This window comes from Lontra canadensis, unplaced genomic scaffold, assembly GCF_010015895.1.
Source record: "Lontra canadensis isolate GAN:19392208 unplaced genomic scaffold, GSC_riverotter_1.0 scaffold27, whole genome shotgun sequence".
Taxonomy (NCBI): Eukaryota; Metazoa; Chordata; class Mammalia; order Carnivora; family Mustelidae; genus Lontra; species Lontra canadensis.
The window spans coordinates 176,621-195,271 of NW_022631021.1; the positions used below are offsets into that span (position 1 = coordinate 176,621).

Below are 18,651 nucleotides of genomic sequence, written 5' to 3' on the forward strand. Positions count from 1 at the left end.
GGGCAGGGGGAGAAGCTGATTCCCCTCTGAGCGGGGAGCCCGATTCAGGACTTCATCCCAGGACCCTGGCATCATGACCTGAGCCAAAGGCAGATGCTTAACCGACTGAGCCACCCAGGCGCCCTTGCCCTCACATCAACTTCTTGACTGGTCCTTCAGATACATACGACCCCGTCCTGCCTTTGATCTAAGCATGAGAAATACACTTCGCTCTGAAACTTCTAGAAAATGGGTGGCTGTTGTGGTGTCACCTAATCAGATCTTAATGGAGCCAATGTAGAGCATTGGAAAAAGCTTGGCAAAGCTGCGTGTTCGAGTCCCAGCCCAGGCACTGACTGTCTGTGTCACCTGGAGCAAGTTGCTCAGTCTCTAGAGCGTCTGTCTCCTTGTCAGTTCTGTGATCTCACCCGTAGGGCTGCTGTGACAGCCAGAGGCACTGCAGGGAAACAGGAGGTCAGCACATCTACTGGCTCAGCACCCTCGAGGGCAGGCACTTTGTTTTGCTCATGGCTGTGTCCCCATCCCTAGAACAGTCCCTGCTACCTGGCAGGTGCCTAGTAAGCATCCGCTGAATGAATGGGTGGCCCGGTTTCATCTATCCCAACATGATTCCACCCCCCTTCCCCCCCAACCACCCCCCCCATTGACAGCTCTGATGTTTGGATGGGCCGTCTACTACTTACAGCTTTGGTTTAATCAGCAGTCTCATGGTTGAGGGGGATCTTAATGGGATGAAATATGGAAGAGGCTATTCTTGTTATTATTAACCGTTTTTTGGTGAGCTTCTGGGTCTTTCCGATTGTATCTGTCTTCTCTGGATGGTGTGAGGCCCCTGAGAAGTGCTCTGGGGCATGGGGTGTGGCCATGATCTTCGCCTGGGTCTTTCTGAGGTGGTGCTGGATTAGGGACCGTGCATCCTGTGGGGCACACTGTGGTTCCTGGGCATCCAGACCCGGCCTCCAGCAGATACTGCCCCTCACAGGAGACAGCAGGGTTCTCGGAGCCTGGAATTCTCTGCAAGGATGAGGTGCCCATTTTACTGTATTCGTCATAATTCCAAGTCCCAGGACCTGACAGCCACTTGGAGGGGCTGAGGGGGCTCTTGGTAGGATTTAGTCTGGATGGGATAGGCAGAGGACGTTGAGAATGAGGGAGGGAGATAGGGGAAGGTGTGCCCTCTCTCAACCCCCACCCTGGGCCCCTTGGGCAGCAGGGCTGAGATGCTGAGAGGAGGTAGGCAGATTAACGTCTGATCTCTGGAGGACGGGTGTGGAGCCGACAGATCCTTTCCCGGAAGTGGATTCTGGTTCAGTCTCTTGGGTGGGACACTTGTTTGTGTCACTGATCCCCTCCCATGGGGCTGGTGCTGGGGGCTTGTGTGGATGGCTGTTGATTTTCTATAGAAAGGGCTTGTGTGTTGCATGTCCTGGACCCATGTAGTTGGGTGTACACGTGTCTTCAAGATTTGCTTTGGCGGGGGGGGGTTGTGATAGCCGTGGCCTGTGAGAGCAGCCCTGGAGCTGGAATCCCAAGGCTTCACTGCCAGTAACCAGCCCGTGAGCCTCGGATACCGGAAGGAGTTGTCTGACTATGCTGGGCCTCAGTTTCCAATCTGTAAAATGGGATAAGACGGTAGGGGAACATCCCATACTCCGTCTGACCCAGAACAGGTGCAAAATAAAATTGTGAGGACTGGTCGAGGGAGCGGGAAGAATGAAGCAAACAAATGTTTACAGAGCAGCGGGTGGCAAGGTGTAAGGACCCGAGCGAGGCAGGTGCAGGGGAAGGAGTGGCTTCCAAGGTCTGGAAGGGATGTTGGGAGGGAGGGTCTTGGGGAGAAAGAGAGAGGAGAGGGGCTGCAGCAGGGCCTCCCACAGTCAAGGGTGGCCGTGTGAGCCCGTCTGTTCAGCAGCGTCTCCAAGAAGGTGAAGTGTGCATGCCCCGCCCGAGGTGATGTCCTCCAAGCATGGAAGGCGGGCGTCCCCTGGCGTACAGGAGGGAGGCTGGCGGTGCAGCATTGCCCGGTTGCCATAGAGACGAGCAGAAGGAGGTGGGTGGCTGGAGAAGGAGGCGGGTCGGGAGGAGGGAGGGGAGGAGGCAGCGGTGGGGGGCGGGGAGCTGGCTTCTGCTGTTCTGGCGCTGCTGCCTTCCCGAGCCCCAGTGGAGGGGACCCGAGAGCACTGAGCCCCCAGCCCAGGCACCAGGCCCCCTCCTTGCCCGCCACCACGGATGATGAGGAGGAGGACAGCCAGCACCTCTGGCCCTGGCCTGGCCCAGCGGGGGCAGTGAGCTCCTACCTGCCCCCAGCTTGATGCCCAGACAGGCCCAGGTAGGTAGGCATCCCAATGGGAACAGCTGGAAGGGGCGGCATGGAGAGTGGGGGCCCCCCATCTTCCTCCCAGGAGCACCCGGTAGGAAGTGTACAGTCTGGAGGGGCTGGGGTCAGGGGACCTGGGTAGGGAGCAGCCTGCATCCTGGGAGGCCCTGTCCAGAACCTGGATCCTCAACAGGAGGACCGGCCCTGCTTTCACCTTCCCCCTCTGCACTTCTGTCCCTCTCTCTCCACCACGGCCACAGGTCCTGACTGTAGAGATGCTCCCCTCTCCAGGGAAGGGGTCTGAGGGGGGCTGGAGCTTCCAGGGACCCATGGTATCACCCTTCTCCAGGCTGAGGCTTGGGGGAGAAGTGAGGATGCCCCCTGCGCCCGCTCAGGGCTCTGCTCAGGAGAGCTGCAGACTCACATCACCCCCCACCCCCGCCACATCCGCTGCCTCCAGTGCTGGCTCCAGATGGTCTCAGGCATTGGGCTTAGACCCCCTGGTCAGGCAAGAAACATCTTTCACCTCCCCCAAGCTCAGGCTCTTTTCCATCTTCATTCTCTCCACTGTCCTAGAGCCCCAGATGGCCCAAGGGACCCCTGTCCCATCCCCAGCAAGTTCAGGGTTTCCATGTTGGAGGATCGGGTGGGGGTGCCTTGTCGCCCTCCCTCCCCTGTTGCTGTCCCTCTGCTGCATTGCTCCTGGGGACAGACTGGGCTGCCGCTGGGGAGCTCAGGCACTGCGGAGAAGCCTCTGCCCGCTGCTCAAGAGGGGGCGGGGCTGGGGCCTGGGACCTGGGGAGGCCTGGGCCCTGTACTGCTTCGCTCTGGGAAGCAAAAGGACGGAAGAGGGCGTGGGGTCATGTGGTGGGTGAGTTGCTCCTGGTCCAGGTCTGCCCTGGGGCAGAGCAGAAGGTCCTCCTGGGCTGGCGTGTGTTAGGGGGAGATCCTAGGCTGAGAAGGGCAGGGGATCGGCAGCCGGGCAGCCAAAGGTCTGCCTCCTTCTCTCACTGTGCTTCTCTATCCGGTATATCCCACAAGCCTGGCTGGGTCCTTTGCTGGGACCGGGTACCACATTATGGGGCTCCCTGTTTCTGTGGGCACATGGGGGTCAGAGTAGCTGGCATGGGGGCCAGGGAGGGATCTTTGGGCCTGCAGTAGAGTGGAGAAGCCTCATCAAGAAACTCGTTCATTTCTGCAAACATTAGTTGCACCTGCTGAACGCTATGCACAGGGGTGGGGGGCTCCCGCTTTGTGGCTCAGGGCCTGTGGGTGAGAAAGCCAGACAAGGTGGGGGATGTCGATCTGCCCAGGGGCTGGTGACCAAGTAACCCGTATCCACTGTCACTGTCAGCCCCCTACTTGCTCCTCTGGACCCCACCACCCTTTTTGCTCATCTCTCTCCTTTGTAGGGAGCTAGAGAACCCCCCTTCCCCACCAGAGGCTGGCATGGACATCTGGCCTGCTTCACCTTCTACAGCCAGGCCTGCCTCCATCCCAGCCAGAACAGGGGGCTAGTGAGGCCCAGAGCAGAGCGGGAGGTTCACTTGGCAAGAGCTGGAGGGGGCTGTCCCTTCCCCAGGCCCTCCAGACCTCTAGGCCACTTTCCCCCTCTTCATTGTTTTCTGCCCCACGTGTCCCTAGGGCATGTGCTTGCTCTGTGTCTTTCTCTTGTCCCAGATCCTGGGGCAGAGAGCCCACCAGGATGGCCTCCTGAGGCACATTCCCCAACTCTACCCCGTTGCACCCAGTGGGGCCACAGTGGAAACCAGTTTGAGACCCAGCTGTCCTGCCTCAGTCTTCCCCGTGTCAGAAAGGGGTTGAAAGGAGGCCCCAGGGCCACTCAGAGGCCAGGGATTTAGCCAGAGGATGGGGCCCTGGGACGGGCTAGAGGAACAGTTTGGGACCCTGGCTGGCCCCTCCTCACAGGCCCGCTGTGCTCATCCAGCTGCTCTTGATGGGCATCTCAGGGCCACAAAACCGAGGTCCTGTTCTGCTCCCCCTCTCAGGACCCAGCACTCCACCTGCTGGGCCGGCTGCTTGGACCCAAACCCCAGAGCCATCCGTGTCTCCCTCCCGGCTAGCGCTCTCACCCAGGCCATTAGCAAATCCCGTTGGCTCCAGTGTCGGTCTTTCCAGACTCCAGCCGCTTCTCGCTTCTCATTCCAGTGCCTTACGGGAACCCTGCCTTCTCTCACCCAGAGGACCGCAGCCACCTGCCTGCCAGGCTCCTGCCCTGCTCTCCCCTGCTCTCCCCCTACCAGCCAGGAGTCCTTTAAAACCTGAGCCCAGTCACATCCTGCCTCTTCTCAAACCCGCAGGGGCTCCCAGCTCCCTCTGCTGGGGCGCAGGGGGAGTCAGAGTTCAGCCTCCCCTCCCCAACCTTCCTATCCTCATCCCTTCCCTCTCCCCCTCACTCACTCTGCTCCAGCCACGCCGCCCCCTTACTCCTCAACCACAGCAGCCAGCTTCCGCCTCAGGGCTCCTGCGACAGCTGTTCCCTCTGCCCGGATGCTCTTCCCGCAGATACCTGCATGGCTCCCGCCCTCTCCTCCTTCAGGTCTTCGGGTAGATGCCACTTCCTGACAGTGGCCTTCTCTGACTGCCCTGGCTGAAAGAGCATGACTGCTAGCGACCACGGTCGCTTGTCCCCTTCCCTGCCTTGCTCTCCACTGCATTCGTCACCATCTGACACACCTGACCATTTCCTTATTCATCTGGTTTCTTGTCTGTCCAGCCCTTCCAGAATATCAGCTCCGTGAGGCTGTGGTGGGGGTTGGGGGGCTGTTTTCTGTCATGCGTGCACTGCTGGGGTCACCGAATACAGCTGGGGCTGGCCTCCCCCTACCTGGCCAGGAAGTGGAAGAAGGGGAGCGGCTCTCATTCCACCCCCGGTGCCACAAAGACACGGGCCACCTTCCTCTAGGTCAGAATTCATCCCAGAGTTCAATGACACTGGGAAAGCAAGCTGTGCAGCCCTCAGGGGGCCCCCCTCAGAGCAGGCAGACTTGGGCCCTGTCCTCCAGTAGGCAGTGGGCTCAGGACAGGACCCACTCTTCCAGACGAGCCGTGTGTGGGATGACTGATCTCAAGGAGAGCGATGCACCCAGGACAGAGAGGCCAGGGGCGTGGGTATTGCCAGCTCCCACTCCTGCACCCTCATCTGTGGTATTACATTTGGGCTCCCCAAGAGGTGGACCTGGAGACAAGGATATGATTGGAGAGATGGAATGGCTTTACCCATTGGCTTTAACCATTTTCCAGTAAGGATGAGCCAACCTGGTACCCCCAGCCCTGAGCCTCTCTGGGGCCCTCCAGCATCAGTGGAGACCCAGGCTCTGCCCCAACCCCAAGTTATCCCATTTGTGTTTCCATCGTCTTCCTTCCTCCCTACCTGGGGCGTCATCCCTGAAGGGAGGGCCCTTGGGGACTCCCACATGGACCTTACCTTAGAAGAGATTTTACAGCCAAAGAGAAGGTGAAAGGAAGGCAGGCCTGGGGTCTTTTTTTCACAGGACACCTGGAGACCTGGGGGTCCCAGAGGAGGCCCAAGGTCTCGGAACGGAATCTCAGCTCAGGTGGCCAGGACAGAACACCATAGACTGGGTGGCATGAACACTGGCTATTTATTCCCAGAGTTCCAGAGGCTGGAAGTCCAGGGTCAAGGTGCTGGCCTGTTGGGTTCCTGGTGAGGCCTTACTTCCCGGCTTGCGGACGGATGCCTTCTCGCTGGGTCCTCACATGGACTTCCCTCAGTATGTGCACAGAGGGAGACAGGAAGAATCTCTCCCTTCCTCTTCTTGTAAGGACACCTGTCCTATGAGATTGGGACCCTGCCCTTCCAACGTCATTTACCTTGAATCATCTCCTAAAAGCCCTGTCTCCAAATACGGTCCCACTGGGGCAGGGGCAAGAGATTAACATATGAATCTGGAGGGGACACAAGTCAGTCTTTAGCAAAGGTCTCTGGGGCCATTGGCCCAAAGAGAGGAAAAGGGGGTGTGAAGTCATCCAGAGAGATAAACTAAACGTTTCCTGCTTTAAAAGCTCTGAAGGTAAAAATACCTCTGATACTAAATACTAATACTAATACTACTAATACTGATAATAACACTAATAGTAACACGGTGCCTCTTAAAACACCAGGCACTCATTTCACAATAACCCCATGGGCTGGTATTCTCGCCTTCATTTTGCCAATGGGGAAACTGAGGCACAGAGCGTTTAAGCAACTTACAAGGTCGCACAGCTGGCCAGGCTGGGATTTGAGCTCCATCCTTCTGTCTGCCCCCACCCCCCACACCCCCCCACCCCCGCCGACAAGCAGCACTCTCAACTGCTGTGCTAATGTAGCAGGATTTTCTCTATTTGTTGGGTGGGAACCAGTGAGATGTGGTTCGTGGCAGGTGTGACTAAGAACTGCACCAGGGTGTAGAGGGGGAAGTAGGTGAGGACTGTGGTATTCAGGGAGGGCTTCTTGGAGGAGGTAGAACTGAGTTGGCCCTTGAAGGGAAGCAGGGTTATTTTATTTTGGGGAGAGGTGAGTGATAGGACAGCATGCACCCCAGGCAGGGGGGAAGGCTTGAGCAAAGCAGCAGAAACTGGAATGAGGAGGGGGTATGCATCACACGGAGGGGTGGAAGGACAGCACCTTATAGCTGACCTTGATCCTTCTTCGGGCATCTGCGGCCCCAGCCAAGGCTGGTTAGAGTCCTGGAGTGGCCCCAAGTCAGGCGCAGCGAGCCCATCCATCTCAGGGTAACATAAGGAGCGGGGCTGCTGCTGGGAATGTTTGTGGGACCTGGGTGAGGGTGAGGCAGCTCTGGCTTCCCATGGCCCTGCCTGGGTTTGACCCGAGCCATTCCCTTGGGAGAATGTCTTAGGCCAGGAGGGCTGATTCTGCACTGGGTGCCTGGTGGGGGGCAGAGGAAGGACTTCCCCCACTAGAAGACAGGGAGGTCACTGCCCATCTCAGTAGGCTGTCGTGAGGAGTAGAGATGAAGGGTACAAAGAGGCTGGCACGTAGCAGGTACTCAGAAATGGCTGTCATAGGTGATGTAAAGGGAGAGTGAGGAGGGGGGTTAATATAACAGCCTGTTCTGTGTGCTGCGGATCCCTGAGGAGGGAAGGCTCCCCACTGAGAGCAGAATCGTCATGGGGGATCAAGGAGGAGGACACCCTGGAACTGGACCTGAGAATTGGCCAAGAGGAGAGGAAGGGGAAGTCCAGAGAAGCAGGGGGCCTGAGAACAGAGGACAGGTAGGATCTGGGTGAACTTCTGGCTTTTGGTTGTATCACCATCATTATCAACATTTTTTGAATATTGTGCAGGTGACTTTGTTTTGGGCTCTGAGGGACAATATTCAGTATTTCTACTATTTAATGAATGAGTGTTCCAGAAGGTGCTTGGCATTCATTCATTCACCAAAAATGTACTGTGCATTTAACTATATGCCAGGCCCTGGATGCTGAAAATACAGCAGAGAACCAGACAGACAAAAACTACTAACCTTAGCAAGTTGACATTACAGTGAGAAAGGAAGACACAAACATGATGAATTCTTGAGGGTTGGGAGCCTGGCATATGGTAATACGTGCTGTGAAGAATTATAAAGCAAGGAAGGGGAGACTGGAGAGTGCTGGGGGTAGGAAAAGAGTGCCAAGTGAAACGCAGGGAGGTTAGGACATTCAAGCAGACATAGAAATTCAGGGCAGGGAGGCACTTCTATCAAGTGCAAAGGCCCTGGGGTTAGAGCAGCAAGGAGGTCAGTGGAGCTGGAGGAGATACAGGGGCCCCTGGGAAGGGATTAGACTTTTTCTTGGAGGAAATGAGGAGTCATGAGAGGATTCCAAGTAGAGTAGTGGTGGGATCTGACTTAGGTATTACCTGTGTCCCTCTGGTTGTTGCGGCAGGGAACAGACTGGAGTTGGGGCAGGGCTGAGGGACACAAGGTTGGAGGCAGGAAAGTCTCTGAGAAGACTTTACAGGAGAGTGATGGGGCTGGGACCAGGTGGTTGAGAGCAGGGCCCAGGATCTGCTGATGGGTTGGGTGGTGGTGTGTATGTGTGGGGGGGGGGGGGGACATGCTCCTGTGATCGATAGTGACTCGGCCCAGGATCTGCTGATGGGTTGGGTGGTGGTGTGGGGGGGACATGCTCCTGTGATAGATAGTGACTCGTGCATGCTGCAGGAATCCACAGGCCGCCTTTGTCCACAGCTGGCCCGCCCTTTCTGGGCCCCTGCTCTTAATTCCTCTGTCCCTTCTTCAAGCCAGGGGCCGAGAGAACACACCCCAGGCCCCTGCCTTCCAGGGGCATTTTAGAGGCAGCTGGCAGGAAGCCTGGGGCCCGGAGGAGGGACGCTTTTCACCCTGGGGCTCCTTTCTCCAAAAGGTCAAGGCCAATGTGCAAACTTCACACTTCCATAAATGGTCTGTATTTTTCAATAATTGCCTTTTACCATTTGAGTGTCACATGAGACTGAAATATTGTTTTTCCATCCAATGAGTTGGAAAACCGAGACCCCATGACAGGACTTGACTGAGATCCCATCAGGAAGTGGTGGGGCTGGAGCAGAGCCCATGCCCCCCTCTACCAGAACAGCACCCCGGGCCCCGCCCGCCCACTGTGGGACAGCCACCACGACTACAGTAGCGGTGACAAATCAATAACGAGAGCTGACAAGCTCTTTCAGTCACGTCCCAGCCTCTGGGCCCTCTCTGAGATAACGTGGGGGTGAAGTGGCACCTGCTGTGTAGGGGTCCTGGCAGGATTTGATGAGTTAAGACACTTGGACAGTCCTTGGCACCAAGTCTGTGCTCCATAAATGCCAGTTGTTATTCTCAACTATAAAGGGCTCGCAGGGTCGCAACTGCTTTATAAGCACCGGGGAGAAAGTCTGAACGTTGCCGTGCCCATTTGATGGGTTCTGCTCAGAGTGTGTCAGGCTCGTTCTTGGGCATGGCAGATTCTGGCCATACCAGCTTCCTGACTCTGAGAGAAGCTGCGTTTTCAGTGAGGGCGGCTGTGACCACCATTCAGGAGGGACCTGGCATTGGACCAGAGTGAAACCTCCCCCCGGCGCCCAGGGTAGGGGGGTGAGGCCGGTTTGCAGAAGGCAGGCACAGGGCTGGAGGTGAGTCTGGCAGGTGGTGCTGGGGGTCCACACGCCCCCTCCCTCATCCTCTCCCTGAGGCTCCCTGCCTGTCTTCCTGCGCCTGTCTCTGTGCGGGTCCAGCCTGGACCCTCACCGTTTCCTCCGGTCCTTGCATTAGCATCCTCATTTCACAGTGAGGCCTGTCACAGTCATGTGAATCGCCTAAGGTCACGCGGCAGTTTGGTGACCGAGCGGGGACCCCCAAGGTGAGAGCGACATGTGCTACCCCAGCTGGGACCCCAGAGACCCGTGACTTGCCCGCACTGAGGAAGGGGCCCCAGCAAGTCCCATCTGGGTCTGGACAGAGTGGAGATTGGTCTCTGCCCTAGTGCATTCCCAGATTGTCTGACACCCCAGGGCTTAGCTGCATGGTCCCCTTTGTGTCAGTGTACTCTCGGTCCGAGCTCCCAGCTCCCTCAACGCAGGCCAGGGGGTTATAAAAACTGCAGTTTATGTACACAAAGCAAAATTTAAAAGGCGTAAAAGACCAACGGTGACAAATCTCCTTCCCATCACATCCCCCAGCCACCCAGCTCCCCGAAGGCAGCCTCCGCTACTGGCTTTCCAGAGTGTTCATGTTTGTATATTGCCCCCCCTGTACAAATGGAAACATCCAAAGTCTTCCTGTTCTGCACCCTGCTCCTTTTGTCTCAGCGTCATGGCTTGGGGAGGGCTCCAGTCAGGACCAGAGCGTTCTGTTGCCCAGCTGCACCAGAATTTACTTAAGCAGTCCCCTGGATGGGCAGCCGGGATGTTTCCAGCCTTTGGCTTTTACAAGCAGTGCTGCAGCAAATGGAATCAGGCAGCGTCAGTTGGCCCCACTGGCTGGAAGGTGAATTCCCAGGAGAGGCACTGCAGGGTGAGGGAGGTGAGCCTCTGTAGTGGGGAGAGAAGACACACCCCCGCCCCTCCCATCAAGGCTTGTCAAGTCACTTCCCTGCTGCCTAGGGTGGGTTTGACTCCCACTCTCATGAGGGTCTGTCCCTACCCTCCACCCCCTCCTGCCCCTACCGCCAGCCCGCAGACAGCTTGCGTTATTTGGATCCAAAGAGCACAGTTCATTATGATTTAAGGGTTCTGTGCAGGAGTTTGTGGGAAAGTTTGTCTGAGGTTTTGCAAAGTGGAAAGGGATATATTTAGGGCCCGGGAGGAGCAAGGAGAAGGCAGAAATGGGTTATTACTGCGAAAATGGTACTAGCCCCTGGACAGATGGGGGACTGAGACCAGAGAAGGGAGGGATATCCTTGACCAAGGATCTTCATGATCTGCTCCCTGAGCCTGAAGATGAGCCACTGGAAGGGCTGAGCATCCCCCGGACCCCAGGTTGGGGTCCCTGAAGTTTGCTGAGGCCAGCCCTCCCCCAGTATCCTCATGGGATAGGATGTGTCGTCCCTGAGCAGTGCAGAGACAGGGAGCCAGCCCCTGTTGTCCTCTGCCTCAAGGCTGGCAGGTATTCATGGGGTCATTCCCAGCCTGGCCTCACTGCCCCTTTGACGACCAGGTCCCTGCCCCTCTGGGTCCTGTCTCCTGACTACTGAGCCATTCTTGCTGGGGTTGGGGGAGGGGTTGGCAGCAAGGCTTGGGTAGGGGATGGGAGAAGGGCAGCGTCCCCAGCCCTGGGGCAGCCCATGGCCTAGATTGGACCGCTGTGATGCCTGCCGACAGATCCAGGCCACGCAGAGCCGCTCCAGTGCTCACACAGATCACGGTGGTCTGACCCGTAGGCCAGGAAGCCACATGTTTGGGACTCTTTAAGGAGACACGTAAGTGGCTAACAGAGGCTTTGAAGGCTGGGTGCCAGAGCAGCCAAAAGGACTTGTAGGGGCCTGGGCCAGCCAGAGATGGGAGGCGGGCCCTGCAGCCGGCTTCCCAGGGAATGTGGGTCCAGGCTCCAGGTGGGGCATCTGGGAAGGTTCTAGGGGCTGAGGTTGGGGACTCTGTTGGGTGGGAGAGCTGAGGAGGGTATTTTGGGTCCAGTGCAAGGGTTCAGCCAGATCAGGGTGAGGGGCAGTGGGAAGAAGGGCAGATTGACAAGGCAGCTGGGGTTCGCTGAGCCCCAGTGGGGCTCTGTGGGGTGCCAGGCCCTGGGGAGGGAGTGCAGGACGTGCATAATGATTAGGCTGCTTGCTGGCTTTGAGGAGCAGCATGTGTCTGTGAGACAGACTGCAAGCTCGTATGTAGCAAATACGTGATTGCATGCCTTTAATTTAGCTGAGTCCCGGAGCCCAAGACAGTTGTGGCTGGGGCGGCTGTCACTCTGGAGCTGGGGAATGGATCAGGGGGAGAAGGGAGGGAGAAGTTGTGGGGTGAAAGGCTCATGGAGGAGGGATGGGGGATGCGCACAAGGGGTGCTAAGAGCTTACTCTTGGGATTACCCCGGTGGGAAGTCCCCAACCCAGTGCAAGGCTTAGGCCTGTGGAGCCCTCATCCCCACAGCACATGGGGGCAGGGGCCCGCAGGCCTGGAATGGGGCACGTGGCGGCCCTTCCCCCCCCTCCAGGGATCTCTCTTCTACTCTCCCAGCGCATGAGCAGCTCCGCCTGCTGACCACCAGCGCACACCTGCCTGTCCCTACCCCCCCACGGTTACACCATGTCTGGCTCCTACGACGAGGCCTCACTAGCTCCAGAGGAGACCACTGACAGCTTCTGGGAGGTGAGACAGCTCCTGTGGCGGTCCAGGCTCCCCTCACCTCCCCTCACAACCTCAGGCCTTGCTCCCTAGCCCCTTGGGTCCCTCCAAAGGCCTTGGTGTTCCATGAGATGGGGGAAGATGACTGCTCCACGGCTGCCCCTGGAGAGATCCTGCAGAGTTTCTAGATGTGGGTGAGGCTCCTCCTCTCCATCTGCTCTCAGACCCCTGCACCTCAGACCCCGGCTTTACCCTTTCACAGGGGCTCCCCGGCCCACCCCTGTGGTGTGCATTCCAGAAGCCCCACAGCAACAAAGAGGTGGCGACAAGCCTAGAAGCCAGCATTTCAGGAGCCTCCCAAACTCTTTGAGACCAAGAAATAAAATTGTTTTCGATTGGCTTCCAAAACTCAAAGCGAAAACTGCCAAACCTATATTAATAAGTGTTTAATGAGGTGTCTACAAAACATAATATTATGTCAAGAAGCTGCAGCTCAGCTCAACACTTACATGACTCTATAAATATGATATATTTAACTCACAAGAACAAAATGAATAATTCATTCTAGTCTGGGTCCAAATTATAAAAATCTTGCGCTTTGTGGCAGCGAGGAAGTTATGTGTCAAGTGGGGTGAGGGAGTGTATAGACCGTCGGGTGTGATGCAGGGCGCTGGGGCCCCCAAAATTGAGAGTGGGGGGAGCCCCCGGTGCGTTCCCGCAGGGCGGCGCGGTGCGGCGGGGAAGGGCGGGGGAAGATGGATGCGGCGGGCGCCCCCTGCAGGACGTGGCGTCCTGGCCGGCTTGGGGTAGCGGGGGGAGACGGGGAGCCCGCGGGAGTCGTGCTCGCTCCTTGGCCGCCAGGTGGGGAACTACAAGCGGACGGTGAAGCGCATCGATGACGGCCACCGCCTGTGTAACGACCTGATGAACTGCGTGCAGGAGCGCGCCAAGATCGAGAAGGCGTACGCGCAGCAGCTCACCGACTGGGCCAAGCGCTGGCGCCAGCTCATCGAGAAAGGTGCCCCCATGCCCACCCCGGGCGCATCGCCCCGGCCCTCTCCGGCTGCCTCCAGTCTGGGACCCGGGAGCGCCCTGCCGCCCGGATGCACCCGCACCCTTCCAGCCACGGGGCCTTTGAAGGCACCGTCCCCACCCCCGCGCTCTGACCTTCCCACACCCAGCCAGGTCTCCCTGTCCCTGTTCAACTCGACTTTGTACAATTTTAGGTTGGATTAAAAAGACAAAACAAACCCAGACAAACCTTTTATTTCCATATAATTTTAATTTAGAGAAAAGTTGCAAGAATCTTGACGACAACTACACGGTCTTCAACCAGATTCACCAGGGAACCTGTTTTCCCACATTGTTTCCCAGTCCCTCTTTCTTCGATGCCAGTGTTTTTCTGAACCATTTAAGTGGGAGACCTGCCACTTTACCCTAAATCCTTCGCGTAGCTCCCAAGAATAAGAACATTTGTTTACATAACCATAGTTCAGCGATCAAACTCCGGACATTTAATATGGTCCATATGCAAACTTTATTATAGCAATTGTGCTGGTCCAGAAGGCAATCCAGAATCCAGACCATTTAGTCGTCTTGGCTCTCGATTCTTTGATCTGGAACACTTCAGGTTGGGGTTTCCGTGTAATTGTTAAATTTTTTTTTTCTTCCACGAGACCCGAACTCCCAGGGCAGGGGCTGAGCCTGGTACTCCCCCACATAGTGCCTGGCACAGAGCTGATCCCCAATATACAGACCAACAAACGACTGTGGAATGTCTGGTCCCAGTGGCCTCCTGGCATCTGTCACCAGCTGCTTCCTCAGTTTTATGCTCAGTCAACATTCCTGAAGCGCTTACTGTGTGCTTGGTGCTGTACTGGGCTTGTGAGGACTTGCGGGGTCCAGGCTGCCCCCCATGGGGCTCACCAGCTGACAGGGGAGCTAGGGAGTGGTCACAGAGGCAGATGCTGTACGAAGAATTCAGTGAGGGCTGCATGCTGTGGGGTGTGAGAGCAGAGCAGTCAGGGAAGTCTTCCTGGAGGAGGTATGTGGGCCCTGAAGGACAGATAAAACTGTAAAGAGAGCTGGGGAGGGCATTTCTGCGGGCATGGCAAGTACAGAGAAAGCCTGGGAGAAAGGAAGCATGGGGGAGCCCCTGGGCAGTGGGTGATGAGGGCCTCATCACCCCATGACCATTTCCTCAGGGCCACAGTATGGCAGCCTGGAGCGAGCCTGGGGGGCCATCATGACGGAGGCGGACAAGGTGAGCGAATTGCATCAGGAAGTGAAGAACAACCTGCTGAACGAGGACCTGGAGAAGGTCAAGAACTGGCAGAAGGACGCCTATCACAAGCAGATCATGGGCGGCTTCAAGGAAACCAAGGAGGCTGAAGACGGCTTCCGCAAGGCCCAGAAACCCTGGGCCAAGAAGATGAAGGAGGTGCCCAGGGGGTGGCCGCTGCCGATGGGGCGAGGGTGGGCAGCTGAGCTTGGCGGACTGGGGGCAGTCTGATCGGAGGGGGCGAGCTGACAGAGGGAGTGGGCAGGACATCCCCCGCTGGGGTTGTGCCTATGGGGGCGCAGCACTGCCTTGCTGGCTGAAATAGCCACATGGGGCAGGCACAGCAGGACCTGACGGGAGGGTGCCCGTGGAGGCAGCAGGCAGCGCCACGCAGGGAAACATCCACAGATGGGTGGGCACGGCTCCCAGATACCTGGAGCCGGGTCCTACATCCCTTCTGCCTCTTCTGAATCTGTGCTCCCACCCCCCGGCAGGTGGGAGGCCTTGACGAGGGCCCGATATGTTCCCGCGCCTAAGTGAGAGCTCTCCCTCCTGTTCCCTCCGCCCCACAGCTAGAGGCAGCCAAGAAGGCCTACCATCTGGCCTGCAAGGAGGAGAAGCTGGCCATGACGCGGGAGATGAATAGCAAGACGGAGCAGTCGGTCACGCCTGAACAGCAGAAGAAGTTGCAGGACAAAGTGGACAAGTGCAAGCAGGACGTACAGAAGGTGCCCCAGGGCCTGGCGGCTGAGAGCCCCCTTGGAGTGGGTGGCAGCAGGGAGCTGCAGGCCTGGGTCTCACCCTTCCTTTGCTCCGTTGCCCACAGACCCAGGAGAAGTATGAGAAGGTGCTGGATGACGTGGGCAAGACCACGCCCCAGTACATGGAGAGCATGGAGCAGGTGTTCGAGCAGTGCCAGCAGTTCGAGGAGAAGCGGCTGGTCTTCCTCAAGGAGGTGCTGCTGGACATCAAACGCCACCTCAACCTGGCCGAGAATAGCAGGTGGCTGGGCGTGGGGACGTGGTGGGTGTGGGCATGGATGGCCGAGGGTGGAAGTAGTGTGCAAGGCGCCCTGGGCACTGTGGTATCAGGACAGGAAGGGTAAGAGCAACAGGGGCAGAGAAGGAAAAGGCTCCAAAGATAGTGGCTGCCTGGGTACCAGCCGAGGCGGACTAGGCATGAGAGAAACAGTGAATGTTGCTCTGGAAGAATGGGGTAGTGGCTAAGGCAGGGATAGGGAAGGGGATTACTCCTGGACCAGCCCACCTGATCCCTAGCTGGGGGGCCTACCAGCACCCTGGTCCCCTGAATGGGCTCCCTCTGGCCTCAGCGAGGACAAGAAGGGGCCACGGTGCATCTCGCCCCCCACCCAATTCCCCATCTCCCCCGCACACAGCTATGTCCACGTGTACCGGGAGCTGGAGCAGGCCATCCGGGGGGCAGACGCCCAGGATGACCTCCGGTGGTTCCGCAGCACCAGCGGCCCCGGCATGCCCATGAACTGGCCCCAGTTTGAGGTGAGGAGTTGTGGGGATGGGGAAGGGAAGTTCGGAAAAGCCTGGAAGGGACCTCAGGGGGCAGCCCCCTGCCTCACTGCTCCCCTGGTGCCCACCAGGAGTGGAACCCAGACCTTCCTCACACTGCCACCAAGAAAGAGAAGCAGCCCAAGAAGGCAGAGGGGGCGACCCTGACCAACGCCACTGGAGTGGTGGAGACCACATCCCAGGCTGGAGACCGTGGCAGGTGAGTGCCTCCTGCAGAGCTTCCTGGGGCCAGAGGGGCCCACATACCCCAGGAGATGAGTTTTACCTCAGAAGACAAGACATGGTCTAAATCACATCAACCTCGAGTACCTACACGGTGCCAGGCACGTTGTAAACGTTTTCCATATATTAACTCATCGAAGCCTCCCGACACTCTGAGCAGTGTGTAAAGCGTCCCATTTTGCAGATGGAGAAACTGAAACCCGGAGAGATTAAGTGACTTGCCCAAGGGCACAAGGCTAGTAAGTAAGCCTCAGAGCCAGGATGTGATGTCCAAGAGGTCAAGCTGCTTAACCACTAGGTGCCCTTCTCAGATGAGGGGTCAGATGTTCTCAGGGGTCCCTTTCAGCATCCCAACTCAAGGACTGGGTAATAATGCTAACTGTCCTGCCTCACATTTGTCCAGTGAGCTGTCAGTGAGGATCACTGGCTTGGAACCCCCTCTTACAGGACCCATCCCTGCACCAGCCTCGGTGGGATTTGGGGCCAGATGTCTGACTGGCAGGAGGGGGTTAGCGCGAGGGGCAAGGGGAGTGGCAGTTCACGCTGGGTCCTCTCCTTGCGTCTCAGCGTTAGCAGCTACGACAGGGGCCAGACTTATGCCACCGAGTGGTCAGACGACGAGAGCGGGAACCCGTTCGGGGGCAGTGAGGCCAATGGGGGCTCCAACCCCTTCGAGGACGACGCCAAGGGGGTGCGTGTGCGGGCACTCTATGACTACGACGGCCAGGAGCAGGATGAGCTCAGCTTCAAGGCCGGTATGGTGGGCGGGAAGGGGCGGGGCCTAAGGGCAGGGGATGCCTTGATTTGCCGGGAAAGCGGCTGGGGGCGGGGCCTGGTGCGTGGGCGCGACCAAACCTGGAGTAGGACACGGAAATGGGGTGGGGGGCGGTGTCTGAGGCAGGGGGCTGCTAGCAGAAGGGATAAGACCCGGAAAAGGAAGCCAGGGCTGGGCCTGGGCTTGGGGAGTAGGGAGCGGACAGGGCCACAGACCCAGATAAGGCGTTTGGCCCGGGGTAGCACGTGGGTGTCGGGGTGTGGCTGGGGCTGGTCTCCAGGGCAGGCGTTGGGGCAGTCCTGGAAGGGCCTTGGGATAGGCCCAGAATATTAGTATCGGAGAGCTGACTAGCATTGTGGGGGAGTGGGTAGCCCTCCCTGAGCCCCCGTCGACGCGCTCCTTTGTGTCCCCTTCCTAGGAGATGAGCTCACCAAGCTGGGCGAGGAGGACGAGCAGGGATGGTGCCGCGGGCGGCTGGACAGTGGGCAGCTGGGTCTCTATCCCGCCAACTACGTGGAGGCCATCTAGCTGCCCTCCTCCCCTCCACGCCACCCCTCACTCCTCGTCCACTGCCTCCTCTCCCTACTCTCTCTCGTCCCTCTTCCCTCGCCATAGAGTTCCAGACATATTTTCCGATCAAGCTTTTATTTTTTTAAAAGTCAAAACAGAACAAAACAAAAAATACAGAGACAGAAGCATTTGCAGGGTCGCCTGGAGGCCAGGGTGGTGGGACTCGGGGTGATGGCCCCAGGGTAGGTGAGGGTCTTAGTATTTAGCCCAAAAGAGACATTACAACATTTGCTCTTCAGATCCCACCAAAGAGTTTCCCAAACCCTGAGGGTCGTCTCCTTGACCCTTCTCTCTGCCTCACTCCCTACAGAATATGCTTCCCACCCCTTCCCCCCAAACCCAGGCTGCCAGCCTCTGTCCCCCTCCTCTTCTCTGGGCCTGGTTTTCTGACCTCTTTCTTCTGCCCCACTATGCTCCCCTCCCTCCACCACCCTGCTGTCAAAGCTTCCCCTCCAGACCCCAGAGAAGGTGGGGGGGCCTCCTAGTTTTAGCCTTCCGTTTTGCCCTGAGGAGTACCCTTCTTCTCCTGGTCTCACTCCTAAGGACTGGTGGGGCTGGAGGAGCAACGGTCTCTCTCTTTTCCCATAGACTTTTCCCGGGATCCCTAGACTCCCCCAGACATGATAAGGAGAGAGCTGGAGTTGATGACAGTGTCACCGGTGTGTAGGAGGGTGAGTGAAGGGGGCAGGCCCTCAGTCCTCCCAACGCCAGCTCAGCTGAGGGACCAAGACCCTGCTGGGGCCCTTTTTTCCAGCTGTTAGCAATTTGGGGCCAGGCTCTTAGAGACATACCCTGCGGTCACTTGCAGAAACCCTGCCCCCCTCTCCTAAGTCCTCAGGCAGGGGGAGAGGCCTCAAAGCCCAGGGCAAAGCCAGCAACAGTAGCAACCTCCTCCTATTTCCTGGGGAGGAGGGCACCTTGCCTGCCTGCCTTCCCTCCATGGGCATCTAAAACCACAGACTCACCAGGTTCAGCCAGACTCCGGGAGACAGCCTTGTGGTCTCCCATCCCTCTTTCCCCTTCTCTGGCCTTCCCAAGAAGACAGGGCAAGGCCCAAAGGAGTCTCCAACCTGGGACCATCAGAAACCCTGTAGAGCCCCTGGGAAAGACTTGGCTTTGGCAGGAGGGAGGCACCGAGGCTCTGCGGAGCAGGAC

General features: G+C 57.9%; 1 protein-coding gene across 3 annotated transcripts in view; it reads left to right on the plus strand.

Moving 5' to 3' along the window:
• Nucleotides 1–18,282, plus strand: part of PACSIN1 (protein kinase C and casein kinase substrate in neurons 1) — a 52,923-nt gene extending 34,641 nt beyond the window's left edge. The window contains exons 1-10 of one of the 3 annotated variants that reach the window (XM_032864267.1): nucleotides 2,167–2,329; nucleotides 11,997–12,128; nucleotides 12,966–13,122; nucleotides 14,309–14,544; nucleotides 14,958–15,113; nucleotides 15,212–15,387; nucleotides 15,782–15,902; nucleotides 16,001–16,128; nucleotides 16,719–16,906; nucleotides 17,345–18,282. In XM_032864267.1, the coding sequence (XP_032720158.1) occupies nucleotides 12,066–12,128; nucleotides 12,966–13,122; nucleotides 14,309–14,544; nucleotides 14,958–15,113; nucleotides 15,212–15,387; nucleotides 15,782–15,902; nucleotides 16,001–16,128; nucleotides 16,719–16,906; nucleotides 17,345–17,454 (1,335 nt within the window). In that variant the 5' untranslated portion in view covers nucleotides 2,167–2,329; nucleotides 11,997–12,065 and the 3' untranslated portion in view covers nucleotides 17,455–18,282. Of the gene's footprint in view, nucleotides 1–2,166; nucleotides 2,330–9,350; nucleotides 9,453–11,996; nucleotides 12,129–12,965; nucleotides 13,123–14,308; nucleotides 14,545–14,957; nucleotides 15,114–15,211; nucleotides 15,388–15,781; nucleotides 15,903–16,000; nucleotides 16,129–16,718; nucleotides 16,907–17,344 lie in introns of those variants that run through there. The other 2 variants (XM_032864268.1, XM_032864266.1) reach the window with 2 other exon arrangements.
• The last annotated feature ends 369 nt before the right edge of the window (nucleotides 18,283–18,651 follow it).